At 45.4% G+C, this 21,011-nt stretch overlaps 1 protein-coding gene across 1 annotated transcript in view; it reads left to right on the forward strand.

The window, feature by feature from the left end:
- Positions 1 to 21,011, forward strand: part of myo7ab (myosin VIIAb) — an 85,873-nt gene that overhangs the window by 53,818 nt on the left and 11,044 nt on the right. The window contains exons 24-43 of the mRNA XM_029700014.1: positions 166 to 285; positions 693 to 899; positions 7,583 to 7,762; positions 8,704 to 8,802; positions 9,130 to 9,257; positions 9,580 to 9,706; positions 10,242 to 10,361; positions 10,747 to 10,920; positions 11,065 to 11,292; positions 11,615 to 11,785; positions 12,158 to 12,275; positions 12,409 to 12,535; positions 14,705 to 14,874; positions 16,973 to 17,166; positions 17,604 to 17,728; positions 17,948 to 18,105; positions 18,531 to 18,684; positions 18,792 to 18,947; positions 19,332 to 19,437; positions 19,595 to 19,708. Of these exons, the coding sequence (XP_029555874.1) occupies positions 166 to 285; positions 693 to 899; positions 7,583 to 7,762; positions 8,704 to 8,802; positions 9,130 to 9,257; positions 9,580 to 9,706; positions 10,242 to 10,361; positions 10,747 to 10,920; positions 11,065 to 11,292; positions 11,615 to 11,785; positions 12,158 to 12,275; positions 12,409 to 12,535; positions 14,705 to 14,874; positions 16,973 to 17,166; positions 17,604 to 17,728; positions 17,948 to 18,105; positions 18,531 to 18,684; positions 18,792 to 18,947; positions 19,332 to 19,437; positions 19,595 to 19,708 (2,976 nt within the window). The remainder of the gene's footprint in view (positions 1 to 165; positions 286 to 692; positions 900 to 7,582; positions 7,763 to 8,703; positions 8,803 to 9,129; positions 9,258 to 9,579; positions 9,707 to 10,241; positions 10,362 to 10,746; positions 10,921 to 11,064; positions 11,293 to 11,614; positions 11,786 to 12,157; positions 12,276 to 12,408; positions 12,536 to 14,704; positions 14,875 to 16,972; positions 17,167 to 17,603; positions 17,729 to 17,947; positions 18,106 to 18,530; positions 18,685 to 18,791; positions 18,948 to 19,331; positions 19,438 to 19,594; positions 19,709 to 21,011) is intronic.

Here is a 21,011-nt window from a genome sequence, read left to right on the forward strand (position 1 = left end):
GTGTCAATGAGCCAAAATGGACTGTAATGTGACAATGACCAGAGATGTGGCAAGACAGCACACACAGGTCAATCAGGGACCAGGCTACACATACTGGAGCTACCTTGTGTTATATGTTTGATATTGTCCATTGTTTGTGTTAATAACTCAACCTCAACCCAACAGGTGGAGCGGGAGAGGCAGCAGCCAGTAGACCACTCAGACATGGTGGACCAGATGTTTGGCTTCCTGGGGAACACAGGGGCACTGCCAAACCTGGAGGGACAGGGGCCGGCCGGCTTCGAGGTGAGTAGGGTTGTAGATGTAAGGTGTGTGTGTGTGTGTGTGTGCCTTGGTGTATAGGCTATGTCTGTGTGTGTGCGTGGGTGGGTGGGTGCACCTGCCTGTCTGCCTGCCTCCATGCATGCCTCTGTGTCTCTGTGCCTGCTTCCCTCCCTCTGTGCATGCCACTGTGTCTCTGTGCCTGCTTCCCTCCCCCCGTGCATGCCTCTGTGTCTCTGTGCCTGCTTCCGCTTCCCTCCCCCCGTGCATGCCTCTGTTTCTCTGTGCCTGCTTCCCTCCCCCCGTGCATGCCTCTGTGTCTCTGGGCCTGCTTCCCTCCCTCCGTGCATGCCTCTGTGTCTCTGTGCCTGCTTCCCTCCCTCCGTGCATGCCTCTGTGTCTCTGTGCCTGCTTACATGGGTGTGTTATAGGACCTGGAGGTGGCTCCGCGGGCCGAGGGGGAGGAGGAGGACTTGGACGAGGCTCTCCCTCTGCCTGACGATGAGGAAGAAGACCTGTCGGAGTACAAGTTCTCTAAGTTTGCCGCCACCTACTTCCAGGGCACCACCACGCACACCTATGTGCGGCGCCCGCTCAAACAGCCACTGCTCTTCCACGAGGACGAGGGCGACCAGCTGGTGAGTTGACCTGACTTTTGACCTTTGACCTATTGTGTGTTTTCGCCGTTGTGGTCCTACAGCTTTTCACATGAGCCTGAGTCATGAGTTTCTCATTCAACATTAACACAACCCCACAAAAGCTACCCCCCTTACAAATTAATTATTAATATCCCCCAGAATTAGCATGTTTTACATTTCCTGCACAAATCTTCATGGAGTTACACAATCAATTTCAGACACCTTTATATAAGTGATAACTTTCTGGGTCAAAATACAATCTGAGATCTACCGCTCAGATTTTTTAAAAACATGACCTAAAAAACGTAAACCTATGAAACATTAACCAATTAAAAACTGTTCTATAACAATGAGGTTTGTGCACTAGGCTATAGGCCTAATACATAATCACTGCATGTTGGCTTTGCTTGAATTGCCCTGCCAATGTTGTTGTTCCAGACCATTTTCGAATTGATATTTCAAGATTGTTGGTACATCAAATCAAATGTTATTGGTCACATACACGTGTTTAGCAGATGTTATTGCGGGTGTAGCGAAATGCTTGAGCTTCTAGTTCCGACAGTGCAGTAGTATCTAACAAGTAATATCTAACAATTACACAACATATTACACACAAATCTAAGTAAAGGAATGGAATTAAGAATATAAAAATATTTGGACGAGCAATGTCAGAGCGGCATAGACTAAGATACAATAGTATAGAATACAGTATATACATATGAGATGAGTATTGCAAGATGTGTTAACATTATTAAAGTGACATTATTAAAGTGAATAATGTTCCATTTATTAAAGTGGCCAATGGTTTCAAGTCTATGTATATAGGCAGCAGCCTCTCTGTGCTAGTGATGGCTATTTAACAGTCTGATGGCCTTGAGATAGAAGCTGTTTTCCAGTCTCTCGGTCCCAGCTTTGATGCACCTGTACTGACCTCTCCTTCTGGATGGTAACGGGGTGAACAGGCCATGGATCTGATGGTTGATGTCCTTGATGATCTTTTTGTACTTCCTGTGACATTGGGTGCTGTAGGTTTCTTGGAGGGCAGGTAGTTTGCACCCGGTGATGTGTTGTGCAGACTGCACCACCCTCTGGAGAGCCCTGCGGTTGTGGGCGGTGCAGTTCCCGTACCAGGCGGTGATACAGCCCGACAGGATGCTCTCAATTGTGCATCTGTAAAAGTTTGTGAGTATTTTAGGTGACAAGCCAAATTTCTTCAGCCTCCTGAGGTTCTTCACCACACTGTCTGTGTGGGTGGACCATTTCAGTTTGTCCGTGATGTGTACACCATGGAACTTTCCACCTTCTCCACTGCTGTCCTGTTGAGGTCGATAGGGGGGTGCTCCCTCTGCTGTTTCCTGAAGTCCACAATCATCTCCTTTGTTTTGTCAACGTTGAGTGAGAGGTTGTTTTCCTGGCACCACACTCCCAGAGCGCTCACCTCCTCCCTATAGGCTGTCTCGCTGTTGTTGGTAATCAAGCCTACTACTGCTGTGTCATCTGCAATCTTGATGATTGAGTTGGAGGCGTGCTTGGCCACACAGTCATGGGTGAACAGGAAGTACAGGAGGGGGCTGAGCACGCACCCTTGTGGGGCCCCAGTGTTGAAGATCAGCGAAGTGGAGGAATTGTTTCCTACCTTCACCACCTGGGGGCGGTCCGTCAGGAAGTCCAGGACCCAATTGCACGGGGCGAGGTTCAGACCCACTTTGTCTCTATACTGACGTTTTGCCTGTTTGATCACACTTGTAATAGATCATTTGTTGTATTACTTGTGAGGCACAGCAGAGTGAGCATAATAATTCCCATTTTTTGTACTGGACTGATACTCCTATGATCAGAGAAAGGTAAATATTCCTTGATTTAAAAAAAAGACACAACCCGCAAATAATAATGCAAGCTTATTGAAACACTGCTATACTGGTTGTTGCAGCCTGGCAGCCAGTGTGAGTGTAAGTAGGGAGAAAGTGCATTTTATGGTTTATAAAAGTGTTGACCAAGGTGTTGACAGTGCTGAATAACAACTTAAACATGAACTTACTTAAAAACAACAGCTCTTTGCTGTATTTGTTTAGTCTCTCTCTAGTCATGGTTTTGAAATCTTAAATGATCACTTTGCTGTGCATTCTAGGATTATTTATACAGTCTATGATAGGGGTGTCAAACTCATTCCATGGAGGGCCTAGTGTCTGCAGGTTTTTGTTTTTTCCTTTCAATTAAGACCTAGACAACCAGGTGAGGGGAGTTCCTTACTAATTAGTGACCTTAATTCATCAATCAAGTACATGGGAGGAGCAAAAACCTGCAGACACTCGGCCCTCCGTGGAATGAGTTTTACAAGTGGTCTATGGCGCTAGGAAACTGTGTAGTCACGGTGATCTAAGCTATCGTATTGTCTAGCGATAGGCCTATAAGTGCACTTTGATTTGCTCTCTGGGCCTGCCGGATAGGCAGAGTTCTAGCTTCAGACATATGAAATGGTTCAAAATGGGAACACTTTGCATTCCCGGCGCTAGGGCTGCTTAATCAAGTGCACCTACCACCAACAGCTCTATGGCTGCTTAATCAAGTGCACCTACCACCAACAGCACTAGGGCTGCTTAATCAAGTGCACCTACCACCAACAGCTCTAGGGCTGCTTAATCAAGTGCACCTACCACCAACAGCGCTAGGGCTGCTTAATCAAGTGCACCTACCACCAACAGCGCTAGGGCTGCTTAATCAAGTGCACCTACCACCAACAGCGCTAGGGCTGCTTAATCAAGTGCACCAACCACCAACAGCTCTAGGGCTGCTTAATCAAGTGCACCTACCACCAACAGCTCTAGGGCTGCTTAATCAAGTGCACCTACCACCAACAGCTCTAGGGCTGCTTAATCAAGTGCACCTACCACCAACAGCTCTAGGGCTGCTTAATCAAGTGCACCTACCACCAACAGCGCTAGGGCTGCTTAATCAAGTGCACCTACCACCAACAACACTAGGGCTGCTTAATCAAGTGCACCTACCACCAACAGCACTAGGGCTGCTTAATCAAGTGCACCTACCACCAACAGCTCTAGGGCTGCTTAATCAAGTGCACCTACCACCAACAGCACTAGGGCTGCTTAATCAAGTGCACCTACCACCAACAGCTCTAGGGCTGCTTAATCAAGTGCACCTACCACCAACAGCTCTAGGGCTGCTTAATCAAGTGCACCTACCACCAACAGCTCTAGGGCTGCTTAATCAAGTGCACCTACCACCAACAGCACTAGGGCTGCTTAATCAAGCGCACCTACCACCAACAGCGCAAAACAAATAAAGAAAAATAAGAACGCAAGGCTTTATCGTTGGGTTTTTTACAGAAATGTTTGGTGATCAACTAGGAATGCCTTTGAGATCGATCAAGCGCTTGGTGACCACTGTTTAAGATGATTTGGGCGGGAAAGAAGTGGAGGGCGCTCAACCAATGTGAGTCGAGGTGCGACCAAAGAATTAGATTATGAAAAGGAGCAACACTCACTCACCTTTAAAAACTCATCGTTTTATTTAAAGTGGAACTGACAACGTTTTAGCAACATTAAATCTTATTCAAATCTGTTCATATACACCCCCAGAAAGATTACCTTGTTTTACATTTTCTGACAAGCCAGCACTTGTCAGAAAATTCATAGAATGTTTGGGAATGACGTAGAGTAAGGCATTTGTGAAAATTCTGTAGCAATATACAGTGGGTAAGCGGCCGTGCTTTTGGACAATTAATAGAAACTTCACTAATTAACATTTTATAAAAACATCCATCTTGTCCAGGACCAGAGTCTATGCAGACCAGTGCCATAGCCAATCAGAGCTACAGTAGGCCGATATGCTAATAAGTCATTTGCCACACAGGCCTGACATCATTCACTTTGAACTGGACTGTGTTTTTACAGGCAGTAGCAACAGCACGACTTTAGAAAGCATTCGCCAAAAGCCACCTGAATGGATTTCTGCAAATATGTAAATACCACGGGAAACATTTGGGAACTTCACAGTCCTATTGTTCAAACAATCATGAAAAGGTAGGCTCTCTCCCTCAGTTGCCTAATCACATCAAAAAGATCAACAACTAAGGCTATCCAGACTGAGATTAGCTAAAAATCCAACGAGGGAACATTTGATTAACCCTCTCTAACTTTTTCAGCTAGTTGGCCGTCAAAATTGCACTGATAAATGCTTGTACCAACCCACGTTTTGACAACTGAATGGGAACTTGCTTGCCTGCCCGCACATTTGATCAATGCCAAACACATTTGATTGACAACTAAGAGATATGCTAACTGTGGATAAGTCGTTCAAGTTCAGCATAGCTAGCGAGCTAGGAAAGAGATTCACATTTCTTGCTAACTAACCAAATCACACCTGCATCTTTAGCTGTAGCCACCAAAAAACTATATGAGGGAAAAAACGTGGTCACTCACCCACTCCTCCAATGACATGATATCCTCCCAGCAGCTAGCTAGCTAACATTCGCTCCCAGCAGCTAGCTAGCTAACATTAGGCTCTGTGTTTTTAGCATGCTAAATAAATAGATACGCTAGCCCAGGGGTGTCAAACTCAATCAGAGCACGGGCCATATTAAAAAAACACATCGAGGCCAGACATAGCCTATTTGTTTTTACAAAATAACACGCAACTGCGATGCAAACTGTCCATTGTTCTGTTAGAAAAAATATAGCCCTTTATAATGTCCGCCTACATAGTATTCTGTGTATAGCATTTTAACATATTAAAACAAAATACGATATACTATTTGTCCAGCCTTGCTGCTATGCTTGCAAATGTGCATAATATGCTGTGACCCTGATCAGAAGTATTTAGTAACTCCAAATAGCTATAGGTTGTTGTACCATTAAAACATATTTTACCTTTTTCTGCACTACAAAACAAATCAAATGGTATTGGTCACAGACACATGTTTAGCAGATGTTATTGCGAGTGTAGCAAAATGCTTATGCTTCTAGATCTGACAGTGCAGCAGTATCTAACAGGTAATATCTAACAATTCCACAACAAAACCTAATACACACAATCTAGTAAAGGAATGGGATAAGAATATCTAAATATAAAATATATGGATGAGTAGTGACAGAGCAGCTAAGATGCAACAGATAGTATAGAATAGATAGTGTAGTATACAGTATATACATATGAGATAAGTAATGGAGATATGTAAACATTCTTAAAGTGGCATTATTAAAGTGACTAGTGTTCCATTTATTAAAGAGGCCAATGATGGTTGTTTAACAATCTGTATATCACGGATCACTTGTGCGGTTTAATGCAGTATGGTGTACTCATTTTTTTTGTAGTTGAGTAGCCAACCTAGACTACTGCTCAAATGTTGCTTTAGTAGTCCTACATGTTTCTCCTTGCATGTTGTTTTGTTGCAGGTTTTGTTTTTTGGTTGTTCATTGTCAAGCTTTAAAAACCGAAGCCAGACTGCAACATTTTAGTAGCCTAGCTAGGACTGTGGAATGTGTCTGTACATTTTCCCTCCTCTGCGGGACACACGAAAGCAGCGCAATTGAAGTTGAATTCACCGATGCGAGCGCATCAGGCTGTAATTTCATAAAGTAAATGACTTAAATGTTGACTCATTTATACTCGCTTGTGTGTCCTATTCGGCAGGCAAGCCTTGTTTGACACATGTGTGCTAGCCTATTAGCCACGTTATGACAGACTTGTGATCATTGCCCTTGCTAGTTTGATTGTATTGATATTCCTGGCCTTAGTTACAAGTCATCCATTTTTGTTCAACATATTGAGTCATTGAAACTGAAACAGTGCATCCAGAATGGATGCAGGCAGCAAACAATGTACCAGCCCAGCTGTGATTTACAACCTGATAGCAATATTTTTTTAACTACCAAGAAATGTATTGGTGAATTATATTAATCCTTCATTGAAATGCGTCCATCTATTCTGCCAACAATGCCTTACTGTACGTCATGGAATTTTGAGTCAATATAACCTATTTTTAAAACCTCTTATAAAGTTGGTTTTGAAGCATAAATTAGGCTCCCGAGTTGTGCAGCGGTCTAAGGCACTGCATCTCCGTGCTAGAGGCGTCACTACAGACCCTGGTTCGATCCCGGGCTGTATCACAACCAGCCCCATAGGGCGGCTCACAATTGGCCCAGCGTCGTCCAGGTTAGGGGAGGGTTTGGCTGGGGTAGGCCGTCATTGTAAAATAAGAATTTGTTCTTAACTGACTTGCCTAGTTAAATAAAGGTTAAATAAAAAAATAAAAAGTTAAAACGCTGTCAGTTCCACTTCAAGCAAAGTTAATAAAGCTTCACATTTCGTCCCTCAATGGCCTTCATCTGGTTCTGATGAAGGCCGTTGATGACCGAAACATCAAGCTTTTTTTTTTACTTTGCTTAAATAAAACAAGTTGTTTTTAATGGCCAGTAAGTGTTGTGCCTTTTCCCTTTCAAAGATGATTTGACAGAAAATTAAGAACATGCTAATTTGGGGGATATCAAATTGGTTTTTGGACAAGCATACTAATGTTAGCATGTGACCGCAGCTAGGGAAACAAAACCAAAGATTGCTGTCTGTTTTACTAGGTAAGGAAATGCTTACTAGGTAAGGGAATCAATATGTAATTTAGCAACTTGGGCGAACAACACCCCCCCACCCCCTGACCCCCCCCCCCCCAGGCGGCGCTGGCAGTGTGGATCACAGTGCTGAGGTTCATGGGGGACCTGCCCGAGCCCAAGTACCACATCGCCATCAGTGACGGCTCTGAGAAAATCCCTGTCATGACCAAGATCTACGAGACGCTGGGCAAGAGGACCTACAAGAGAGAGCTGCAGGAGCTCCAGACTGTGGAGGGAGAGGTGAGGGAAGGGAGAGAGGGAGGGGAGAGAGGGAGAAAGAGGTCCTACAAGAGAGAGGAGCTCCAGACTGTGGAGGGAGAGGTGAGGGAAGGGAGAGAGGGAGGGGAGAGAGGAAGAAAGAGGTCCTACAAGAGAGAGCTGCAGGAGCTCCAGACTGTGGAGGGAGAGGTGAGGGGGAGCTCTGGAGTGACGCTTCCCGTAGGTACAGATCCAGGATCCCAAACCTCGGTGAGAGAGGAGAATAGAGAGAAGGGAAGGGATAGAATGTAGGTGGGAAGATCAGGGTGGGTAAAGCAGGGAAGAAAGGGAGGACCTGAGAGGATGTGGAGTTGAGGAGTCGGGGAGTCGGGGAGGAGTAGTAAAGTGTGCTTTTGAGGTATTCATAGTAAAATGGGACAGGAGAAGATGTGACTTGGAGGGAGACCGTAATAGGAAGTGTTTGAAGCCTAATTTATACAATAACACAAATACGCAACAAAAGAACGCAATTCGCCACGTAAAATGGTGTAGTTGTGTTGCTAATTGCATTCTTGTATTGTGTACTTTTGTAAGGTAAAATTAGGCCTAAGTCAGTGTTTCTCAATCCTGGTCCTGGGAACCCATAGGTGTGTCCATTTTTGTTTTTGCCCTAGCACTCAGACACCTGATTCAACTAATCAACTTATCAAGCCTTTGATTATTGGAGTCAGGTACGTTAGTGCTACTGCAAAAAACAAAACTGTGCACCCCTTTGAGTCCCCAGGATCAGGGTTTGAGAAACACTGGCCTAAGGGAGCGGTTAAGGAGATGAGAAGGAGGGCGTTGGTAGAATGGGTGGATGGGTGGTTTTTGAATGGGTGGTTTTTGTGTATGCCATCCAGGACACAGACGTGACAGACGGACAGACCAGACAGACAGACAACAACATAAAGCTGATCTACACCCCTCTCTCCCTCTTACAGAACAGCTCCATTGAAGGTGGTGGTGGGCAGAAGAAGAACAGTGTGAGACACAAGCTGGTCTCTCTCACCCTGAAGAGAAAGTCCAAAATCACTGAGGAGGTTTGTGTCTCATTATAATATACAGTATATAATAATAATATATATTAGTTAGCAGCATTATGCTACCACCAACTGAGCCACACAATCCCAAAAATGGTGGGTTAGACCAACATTTGTGTTACTGCTTATGGATATGCCCATGCTAATATTTGACAGATTATATGGGTCATCTGATTTGTTATAGGAGTGTTCAGAATCTCTGGGCAACCCTGTAATTCAAACCCCGATGCTAGCTCAGCATTTACCAATACCAATAACTTACAGAATGGAAGGAATCACCAATGACATGACTGTTCCCTGTTGGCCTCGCCTCCTTCTCCCCTATAGGTGACCCGGCGTTTGACTGACGGCGATTACAGCCTACAGGGGAACAGCATGCTGGAGGACCGGCCCACATCCAACCTGGAGAAGCTGCACTTCATCATTGGCAACGGCATCCTAAGGCCCGCCCTCAGGTGATCTACAACCCTTTGACTTATTCTACCAAATACTCAGAGACTCTTTCGCTTTCTCTATCTGTCCTCTCCATGCTCCCCTCCTTCATTTATGATCTGAGCTTCCACCATTTTGTTTTCACCTGTCACAAAAAAAGATTGAAGTAATGTATTGGACTTGTATTCTGAGTGGTATGCTAGTTTGGATATGGGGACACTAAACATCATCCATATGTGTCCTGGTTCTGACTTACTACTTACGGTCCGTGTGATTGGCTTGTGGTTTTTGCTGCTCATGATCTAATGGTGGCTGTGACTGGCTGGCTGTTGTGTCCTTCACCAGAGATGAGATCTACTGTCAGATCTGCAAGCAGTTGACCCAGAACCCGTCAAAGAGTAGCCATGCCCGTGGCTGGATCCTGCTCTCTCTCTGCGCTGGCTGCTTCGCTCCCTCTGAGAAGTTTGTCAAAGTAAGATCCTCGTCTTTTTGATAACACACACACAGTGTATACACACGTGTTCATACACATGTGCACGAACACACACACACGTGCACACTTACGCACATACACACACACACTTACAAACACACACACACACCACTCAAATCTGTCTAGGCCAATTTCTGTTGAATTCGAAGTGGATCCATTGAATATGCACCAGAATGTCTCATTGATGTTAACTTTACCCCTGACACTCTCCCCTCTCTCTCCCTCTCTCTCTCCCCCCTCTCTCTCCCCTTTCTCTCTCCCCCCTCTCTCTCCCCCTCTCTCTCCCTCTCTCTCCCTCTCTCTTCCCTTTCTCTCTTCCCTCTCTCTCTCCCCGTTCTCTCTCCCCTTTCTCTCTCCCCCTCTCTCTCCCCGTTCTCTCTCCCCTTTCTCTCTCCCTCTCTCTCTCCCCTTTCTCTCTCCCTCGCTCTCCCCTTTCTCTCCCTCTCTCCCCTTTCTCTCTCCCTCTCTCTCCCCTTTCTCTCTCCCCCCTCCACCCTTCCTTTCTTTCCTTCAGTATTTGCGAACATTCATGACCAGTGGTCCGCCGGGCTACGCTCCATACTGCGAGGAGAGGTTGAGGAGGACCTTTGTGAATCGCACCAGGACCCAGCCGCCATCTTGGCTCGAGCTGCAGGTACGCACAGATCTAGGATAATTGAACCATGGGAGAAGTTCTAAACCTGATTATTAGGGGCAAAACTGACCTTAAATCAGTGTCTAGGCCTCTAGAGGAAGCTTCTTTCCACTCGCGTGTCTGCCATTATTCCTCTACCATCATATTCTGCTTTCGACTGCTATGACGTCTTGGCCCGAGACCTAAATACAGATAATGCCTTCGGGGAGGGGCACAGATTTTTTGTTGATCGAAATCAATTTGCATGCCAGAAAAAAGGCAGTTATTACCAGATATACAGGATAGGTAATTTTTACATACTTTATATCTCGTATCTTCTATCTTAGACTTTCAAGTATAGCCTGGAGTTGTTTTTTAATCCCAAATAATCATCCCTCGCTTTCAGGCCACTAAGTCAAAGAAGCCCATCATGTTACCGGTGACCTTCATGGATGGTACCACTAAAACCCTGCTGACCGACTCAGCAACCACGGCCAGCGAGCTGTGTAATGCCCTGGCAGACAAAATCAGCCTCCAAGACCGCTTCGGTTTCTCCCTCTACATCGCCCTGTTCGACAAGGTACTTGACTGGACCTCACACAAACGTATGCATGCAGCCACGCATTCACTCACTCACTCTCACTCATTCACACATACGCACACGGTCACTGACTTGTTTGAGAAGCTATCGAGCCCAATGTCAAATGTCGATCCATTCCCCCAGGTATCCTCATTGGGGAGCAGCAGCGACCATGTGATGGACGCCGTGTCGCAGTGTGAGCAGTACGCCAAGGAGCAGGGAGCCCAGGAGAGGAATGCCCCCTGGCGCCTGTTCTTCAGGAAGGAGATCTTCACTCCCTGGCACAATCCTGGCGAAGACAGCGTGGCCACCAACCTCATCTACCAGCAGACTGTCCGTGGGGTCAAGTTCGGCGAGTACCGCTGCGAGAGGGTTAGTGGGGCATAAGGGCAGAGGGATGAAGGCATGTATGAGGAGAGAGGTTCGCGTGGGGGGGGTCAGATTTAGGGAATTTCAGAACTATATTTCTTTTTAATCTCTTGGTCTATTTTCCACTCGTCCTCTCTCTGTGCTAGGTTGATGAATTATGTGAGATGGTGTTTTTATGTGATATTCATTTCATGCTGATGTACAGTATGAAAGCACATTCATGCCTAATGTTTTTGTAAAATATGAAAGTATTAAAGCTCCTTCCCCTTCTCTCCCACTCCATCTACCCACTCTCCCTCTCTCAATTTCCCCCTCTCTCGCTCAGGATGAGGATCTGGCGGAGCTGGCATCTCAGCAGTACTACATAGACTACGGCTCTGGGATTCTCCAGGAGCGCCTCCTCAACCTCATCCCATCCTACATCCCTGACCGCGAAATCAGCTCTGCCAAGACCAATGACAAGTGGGCCCAGCTAGTTGTCGCCGCCCACAAAAAGGTAGGTGTTCCCCAAGGATCAGTTTCAGCGCCTTTCACTTTCAGACCCAAAATCAGTTTCAGTGCCTGTCTCATGCTCTTTGTCCTATGAACTATTTATCATTATATTCAGGGATGTAGTGGAGGGTAAACATGCATAAATGCTGTTTCCACAGCTTTTTCTTTAGTGAATAGCATTTAAGCATCTACTGAGCCAAATTATAGTTTCTGAATTAGCTTTTATGTTAATTACCACCCATCATCTCACTCGGCATTCAATGTTTACCCACCTTTGTTTTTTACCACTACAACTTGACTATTTTGTCCTATGAACAGTACACACCCTCACACACACAGTTCTCAAACAGTCTCACTAACCCCTCCACTCCACCAGGGAGTCTACACCCAGAAGAGGTTGGACCCTCAGAGGGTGAAGGAAGACGTGGTTGACTTTGCTCGTTTCAAGTGGCCTTTACTCTTCTCACGCTTCTACGAGGCCTTCAAATTTTCAGGTAAGTCTACTGTTGATATTTATGGCCAACGTACTTAACACTAATGATATTTCTGAGAAAGACCTGTATTGTATCCATAATATCATGACTAAATGTAGGTTGAAATGACCTCTGTCACTTTTGAACCCGTCAGGGCCAAGCCTGCCTAAGAATGACGTCATTGTGGCGGTGAACTGGACCGGGGTCTATTTTGTGGATGAGCAGGAGCAGGTCCTTTTGGAACTCTCTTTCCCAGAGATCACTAATGTGTCCAGTAGCAGGTAATGCTGCTACGATTCCTCTCTCCCAATAGACTGTAGTCATTATTTGTCAATGATAATTAGATATGTTTCATTCACTTGGTTGTTACTACTATTCATTGATATCTTGTAAAAAATTATAGTTTTATAGTTTTTCCACAGTTATAATGTACACAACAACTGATTATATATATATATTGTGGCAGACCAGGGGGTTTGATCTAGACGTTTACACAGATCAGACATTGACACACCTCAGTTAAGGGTGTTTATTTAAAACAATAAAGAAAAAGAAAAGAAACAGGTCTCCTCCAGGAGACTTCTTCCGGATTACCACCTTCTGGGCTCCGGGGAATGCCGTCTCCTCTGGGGTAGAACACCGAGCCCCTCGATTCTAGCAGGCCGTGAGTAAGTCTATCTGGTAGCAACCTCTACCTACAACCCTCCTCTGGTTGTTCACCAGGTGAGGTTGGTTCCGGCGCCCCCTCAGACCCAAACTTCGGGTCCGTAGACACGGGGTTGGCAACCGCTTGCATCCGGGCCGCGTGCGACGGTCCGTCCCCACTCTCGTCGGTCACCGACATTTGTACGAGCGTTACCACACTCCCAGATTCCAACAGTGTGTGGGTGTCGTGACCAGCAACTTTCACCGGGACCGTGGGTGCTGGTCGTTCGCTGTGGGCCCAACAGAAGATGACATAGTTTACTCCTTCGCCCAGCTCGTCTTCTGGGCCAGCTGATGGCATCAACTCTTCTCGACCCGGGCAACTCCATGTGAGGTGTCCCCGGGCGCCACACTCAAATCACCTCCTTTGGTCTCCATCCACCTAAGGTTGTCTGCATCAGGTGGACTCTGCCTCGGCTGTCTCTCCGTGGGTCTGCAGTCCTTTAGCCCGGCTCACTGTCAGATTGGGGAGTACGTGGTGGGGTTGTCCTTTCGTACCCACCGACGGCTCTCGGACTCGGCCTGCGTCCCCTTCAGCAGGGCCTCAGTATTCTGGTGCATCTCCATGGCTCTCAAGAGGTCGTCCAAGGTCTGGGGCATACGTAGGCTTGCCGCCCTCTTCATGTCGTGAGGTAGCACCCGTAAGAAGCGATTCATGACCACTTTGTCGATAACGGGGAGGGTGGCTACGTTTGCTAGGAGCCATGCCCTGGTGATGCGCAGTAGGTCGCTCATCTGGGCTCGGGGGGAAGCTTCAGCCATGAACCTCCAGTCGTGGACCAGTTGGGCCCGATGGGCCAGGCTGTACCTGTAGCGGCTGAGTACCTCCCTCTTGAGACAGTCGGAGTTAGCCGCCTGTTCGGTGTTGAGGTCATAATATGCCTTTTGAGCATCTCCAGACAGGAACGGGGCCAGCAGACTTGCCAACTTCACCTTGGGCCATCCTTCCCGGAGTGCTGTCCGTTCAAATGTGCAGAAGTAGGTCTCGATGTCGTCAACCTCCATTAGCTTGATGCGACTCGGTCTGCAGCTTGCGGACATTCTTTAGACGCTGTTTTTCCAGCGTTGGTTCCTGAATGTTCTGTTGTGCTTGTTGGGCCCAAACAAACTGAGCTATCAACTCATCCATGCTGATACTGCGTAAACCTCAACCCTGGTCTGACCACGTTGTCAGATTGCCCGCCTTCTCCACCACTTGTGGTAGACCAAGGGGTTTGATCTAGACATTTACACAGATCCGACACGGAGACAAGTGTGATACCTCAGTTTCAAGGGTGTTTATTTAAACCAATAAAGAAAAAGAAAAGAATCAGTCTCCTCCAGGAGACCTCTTCCGGGTTACCGCCTTCTGGGCTCCTGTCTCCTCTGGGGTAGAACACCGAGCCCCTCGGTTCTAGCAGACCGTAAGAACCTCTATCCGGTAGCAACCTCTCACTACCTACAACCCTCCAGTGTGCTGCCCTCCGGGCAGCTTTATGGGCCCCGTACGGCTGGTGAGCAATCAGCCCTTGATTACTCACCAGCCTTTATCAGCCCCAATTAGTCCTGGCCGGAGGACCCGTCGAGACCTGGCACGTCCAGCAGAGGGAGCCACTGCCACGTGATGAGTCTCCCCCTGGTGGCTTGTCCGCGGTACGCCACAATATATACACATGTAAAGACCTAAATAAGATATAAAATATATATACAATTATATTTTAATTGTGACATTGTTTTGATATTGTAAGAATCATTTCCCTTGACAGAGGTGGTAAGCTCCAGGGCCAGAGCTTCTCGCTGGCCACCATCAAAGGAGACGAGTACACGTTCACCTCCAATAATGCCGAGGACATACGCGACCTCGTCGTGACCTTCCTGGAGGGCCTCAGGAAGAGGTCAAAGTTTGTGGTGGCGCTGCTGGACTGCCCCAACCCCGGTAAGTAACCTACTAGCTCTTATTTACTTTATCTTATTAGGTTAATTAACAGGGGCAATGCACATTGGTCCGCATTGGCAACACTTTTCAATTAAGAACAGGTCATGTCTTCCAAGTATGGGAAATGACTGTGATCTTGTAGGTGTTTTCTTATACAGACTACAATATGAGAAGCAACTCTGTGTCATTTTTTATAATGTATGTCTCTTTTTCAAATAGGGAATGGCTCCATTTCATGTTTTATCTTCTAAACCACAGCAGTGAAAAAAGCTATATTAATTGTGTTGTAATTGCGTGTTGATATTGATGTTTTAGGGTAGAATCTGCTCTAACCCGCTGTATTTTTATATATATACAGCACCAGTCAAAGGTTTTAGAACACCTACTTATTCAAAGGCTTTTCTTTATATTTGCTATTTTCTATATTTCTATATAAACTATGAAATAACACATATGGAATCATGTAGTAACCAAAAAAGTGTTAAACGATTCTTCAAAGTAGCCACTCTTTGTGTAGTCACCTGGAATGCATTTCAATTAACAGGTGTGCCTTCTTAAGTTAATTTGTGGAATTTCTTTCCTTCTAAATGCGTTTGAGCCAATCAGTTGTGTTGTGACAAGGTAGGGGTGGTATACAGAAGGTAGCCCTATTTGGTAAAAGACCAAGTCAATATTATGGCAAGAACCGCTTAAATAAGCAAAGAGAAATGACAGTCCATCCTTATTTTAGACATGAAGGTCAATCAATACGGAAAATTTCAAGAACTTTGAAAGTTTCTTCAAGTGCAGTCGCAATAACCATCAAGCGCTATGATGAAACTGGCTCTCATGAGGACCGCCACAGGAAAGGAAGACCCAGAGTTACCTCTGCTGCAGAGGATAAGTTCATTAGATTTACCAGCCTCAGAAATTGCAGCCCAAATAAATGCTTCACAGAGTTCTTTGGTCTGGAGTCCAAATTAGAGATTTTTTGTTCCAACCGCCGTATCTTTGTGAGATGTGGTGTGGGTGAACGGATGATCGCCGCATGTGTATTTCCCACCGTAAAGCATGGAGGAGGAGGTGTTATGATGTGGGGGTGCTTTGCTGGTGACACTGTCTGTGATTTATTTGGAATTCAAGCCACACTTAACCAGCATGGCTACCACAGCATTCTGCAGCGATACGCCATCCCATTTGGTTTGGGCTTAGTGGGACTATAATTGTTCAACAGGACAATGACCCAACACACCTAAAGGCTGTGTAAGGGCTATTTTACCAAGAAGGAGAGTGATGGAGTGCTGCATCAGATGACCTGGCCTCCACAATCCCCCGATCTCGACCAAATTGAGATGGTTTGGGATGAGTTGGACCGCAGAGTGAAGGAAAAGCAGCCAACAAGTGCTCAGCATATGTGGGAACTCCTTCAAGACTGTTGGAAAAGCATTCCAGGTGAAGCTGGTTGAGAGAATGCCAAGAGTGTGCAAAGCTTTCATCAAGGCAAATGGTGGCTATTAGAAGAATCTCAAATATAAAATATATTTTGATTTGTTTAACACTTTTTGGTTACTACATGATTCCATATGTGTTATTATACAATGTAGAAAATAGTAAAAATAAAGAAAATCCCTTGAATGAGTAGGTGTTCTAAAACCTTTGACCAGTAATGTATATATATTTTGTATTCTTTTTTTATTTTACCCCCTTTTTCTCCCCAATTTTGATATTGTCTCCGCTGCAACTCCCCAATGGGCTCAGGAGGCAAAGGTCGAGTCATGCGAGTCATGCAATTTATAAACTTGATCTCCACTATAAAAAGCATTTAGACATTACCTCACATTTCTTTTAAACTAAGATATAGTTTTGAACAGCGGAGATTTGTATAATCTTTGCTGTCTGTCTCTCTGACTTTTGCAACATTGTTTCAGTATTCAAATTCGATCTCGAGCTGTCCCCTAGTAATGAATGTGTGTCTTGCATTTACCATTGTAAATAAATCTAACTTTTATAACTCCCGCACACGCGATACCCCCTTAAGTTGTAGTTACCAACCACCACACATGACGTTCCATCACAGGAGACAATAAGGTACATTGAATTGAATGTTGTGTTCCTGTAGCGGGCGGCGAGGACTCCACCTTCCTCAGTTTTTCCAAGGGCGACCTGATCCTATTGGACGAGCACTGTGGCGAACAGGTCATGACCTCGGGGTGGGCCCACGGGGTCAATGACAGGACCAAGCAACAGGGGGACTTCCCAGCCGACTGCGTCTACGTCCTGCCCACCGTAACCCGGCCGCAGTATGACATCGTGGTGAGTGACCTCATAGGATTACAAAATTCTCTGTACATTTCCAAAGTTCCAGGATCTTTTAGAAACTACGGTCATTAATGGGTAATTTTGGAAATCTATGGAATCTTGAAGAATGTATACCGCAGTATGACAATATGGTGGTGGTGTTGATGATGTCCTCAGGCATTCATGCTTCATACTGTCTTTACAGCTCTCATTCTGTAGTTCACTGAAGTTATTTTTTGTGACTGTATGTCTTTCTTTCTCTCTCCCCTCTCCCAACTTGTCTCTTTCATCCTCTCTACTCCCTTCCCTCTCCATTTCCCCTCCCTTTTTTCTCCATCTCACTCTCTCTTTTTCTTCCTTCGCTCTCTCTCATTCTCCTACTTCCTTCCCTCTACATCTCTTTCCCTCGCTCTCCCTCCCTCCATCTCCAACCCCCTCTCTCTCTCTGCTAGGCTCTGGTGACTATGACTCCAGACCAGAGAAGAGAGTCCATAAACCTGTCCCAGCTGGCCCTTGCTGAGAGTGAGGACAAGGTCAAGCCCTACACCCTAGAGGAGTTCTCCTACGATTACTTCAGGTAGCCACTCACTCAATCAATCTCTCACTCACTCACTCACACACATACACACACACTCACACACATACACACACACACACACACACACACACACACACACACACACACACACACACACACACACACACACACACACACGGTTCCACTCATCCCTCTCTGTTACCTTCATCCATCTTTCCCCCTCCCTTCTTCCTATCCACCCCTACTCCACCCCTCCAGATCCCCTCCCAAGAGCACTCTGAGCAGGGTAATGATCACAAAGGGCCGCGGGAAGGAGCGTCTGTGGTGCTGCGCCAGGGAGCCCCTCAAACAGCCCCTACTGAAGAAGGTGCTGGCCCACGAGGAGCTCTCCCAGGAGGCTCAACTGGCCTTCATCGATATCTTTACTGCCTTGCAGCCATTGTGTATCAATTACTTTTCACGCTTCATGTCCAAATAATCTTAAAGTATCTTTATTTTGAACACTGTAGGATGATTTAAACATGAAATGCGAAATATGCTAATATCAGGGATATGAACTTGCATAGTTTTTTGGACAAAAAAGCTAAATAGTTAACAGTGGCCAGGTAAACTAAAACAAAGCATGGATTGCTGTCTTACTTTGGCAATAGATTGCTTACGGGTAAGGAAACTATTGTGTAATTTGGGTAAACAATCCCTTTAAATGTGATGCAAACTTCAACATGTCATATTTAGCATTATGTATATTGTGTTGTACTGCATCATAGTTATTATGTCTGTGTTTAACGTGCGTAGTCTTGAGGTCAATGTCTGGTCATGGTCCTTGACCGCTCCCCTGCACCCTTGTTGAAGTATATGGGTGACTACCCGTCCAAGCGAGCGCGTTCGGTCAACGAGCTGACCGACCAGATCTTTGAGGGAGCGCTGAAGGCAGAGCCACTCAAAGATGAGATCTACTGTCAGATCCTCAAACAGCTCACTGAGAATCACATCAAGTATGTCTGAGACTACAGTCGACATACACATCTACTCTCCCAGGGAAGTTATGGGGATTGACCGTGTGTGTGTGTGTGCGTGTGTGCGTGCGTGCGTGCGTGTGCAGGTACAGTGAGGAGAAGGGCTGGGAGCTGCTGTGGCTGTGTGCAGGTCTGTTCCCCCCCAGTAACATTCTGCTACCCCACGTCCAGAAGTTCCTCCAGGCTAAGAAGCATCACCCCCTGGCCCCTGACTGCATGCAGAGACTCCAGAAGGCATTACGGTAGGGCTAACCCACTTGTACAGTGTATTTACTTTAAGTGTTCCGACATTACATGTTTAACTATTTGGGTATAAGTATTTTTGCGATTTCTAAGAGTTTCTCAGCCATGTAAACAGAGGAAAAAATGCTGACATATTTAGGCACTAGGGCTGAATCCTAATTTGAGATCCATGCCAGATTTAGGAAAACGTTTGAGTTACTTGTGTGGATTCAGCTCCTAACTAGAGATCCACTCAAGATCCATGCCTCCTTACTCATATTCCTTCCTTTGTCTATCTCTTGTCTTCCCCTGGGTGAACTAACAGTCCAACAGTAATTGTAGCATGATGTACTACAGTACCCATAATGTTCTGTACCCATAATGCTCTCTCCTTACCAATACAGTAACGGATCCAGGAAGTACCCACCTCACCTGGTGGAGGTGGAGGCCATCCAGCACAAGACCACACAAATCTTTCACAAAGTGTACTTCCCCGATGACACAGACGAGGTGAGAGGTCATTACAAAGTAGCAATGGCTCGTTGAGGCCCAAAACGTTGAGTCACAGGGACAAAAACAGCACACATGCTGACTTATTCAAATATGGAACATTTTGTGTGGTCACTTTATAGCAAATTGTGTAAATATGACAGTTTTTCCCCCACAGGCTTTCGAAGTGGAGTCAAGTACCAAGGCCAAAGATTTCTGTCTGAACATCTCAGGCAGACTACTCCTCAAGTCCTCCGAGGGCTTCAGCCTGTTTGTCAAGATCACTGACAAGGTACAGTACACTACTAGGATATGGTTGCAATGAGGTCATTAGGACATGCTTTGTGACGTCATGGTCATACTGATTGTTAAAGGATGTCTTTTAAACATGACATATTTAACTGGTTGTAATCTGCTTATATGACCAGATAACAAGCAAAATATGACATATTTCCCTGAATTCTTTATGACTTCATAAAAAAAGACGTCACCTGGTTGTAATCTGATCGTATCTAGTTGTATGATGTCTCTGAGAAAAGTAATATTTTACACACAAATAGTGGTACCCATAAGTACTCATTTCTGATGAAAAAACACAAATGTGAAAAATTGGTGGATATACAGATGTAGGATGTTAATTTGCCACAGCAGGAAAATAGTCCTGCAGCAACAGGAAATGTAAATTATTAGGTGGATTAAAATTAATGGACATTTTTGTAGGGGTTGATATATTTTTTGTAAGGGAAAATCAAGTCTGAAATTTCAAAGTGGAAATTACAAATAAAATAAAATGTATTTATGAGGCCCTTTTTACATCAGCCGATGTCACAAAGTGCTATACAGAAACCCAGCCTAAAACCCCAAACATCAAGCAATGCAGATGTAGAGGCATGGTGACTAGGAAAAACTCCCTAGAAAGGCAGGAACCTAGGAAGAAACCTAGAGAGGAACCAGGCTCTGAGGGGTGGCCGGGTTGAGATTATAACAGTACATGGCCAAGATGTTCAAACGTTCATAGATGACCAGCAGGGTCAAATAATAATAATCACAGTGGTTGTAGAGGGAGCAACAGGTCAGCACCACTTTAAATTGAATCCGCTTGGACTGGGCATCTCTCATTGGGAGGAGCATATGTGGTAGTATTATGTTCCATTCCTCCTCTCCAAATGTTACCTCCAGCCCCCCCCCATATGGCCTTTAGGCCCTTACAAGTTCCATTAAATGCACCTATAAGGTGGCTATATATAAGCGCTGCAGTATGTGGTAATTTGCATAGGATTTCTATCTTAATGCTTATATCGGAATGTCCTGGGAATTTGTTGTTGTTTTGTCCTACCTTAAGCAAACAATCACTAAGCTGGAGATACATCCAAAAGTCTTGTTTCTGTAAATTATACTTGGACCTTAACTCTTCATAAGAGGTAAAAGTGTTATCTTGATAGAGACAACCAATGTTCTTTATCCCCTTTCTAAACCAACCTTTCCAGAAAACCATGTGTCCCCCTATTTTCAATTGAGGGTTGTTCCATAACGAAGCAGAGCTTATCAAAAAAGGTGAAGATCTCTCTCTCTCTCTTGAATCTGGCTCCATATAT

This window comes from Salmo trutta, chromosome 19 (genome assembly GCF_901001165.1).
Source record: "Salmo trutta chromosome 19, fSalTru1.1, whole genome shotgun sequence".
Lineage (NCBI taxonomy): Eukaryota > Metazoa > Chordata > Actinopteri > Salmoniformes > Salmonidae > Salmo > Salmo trutta.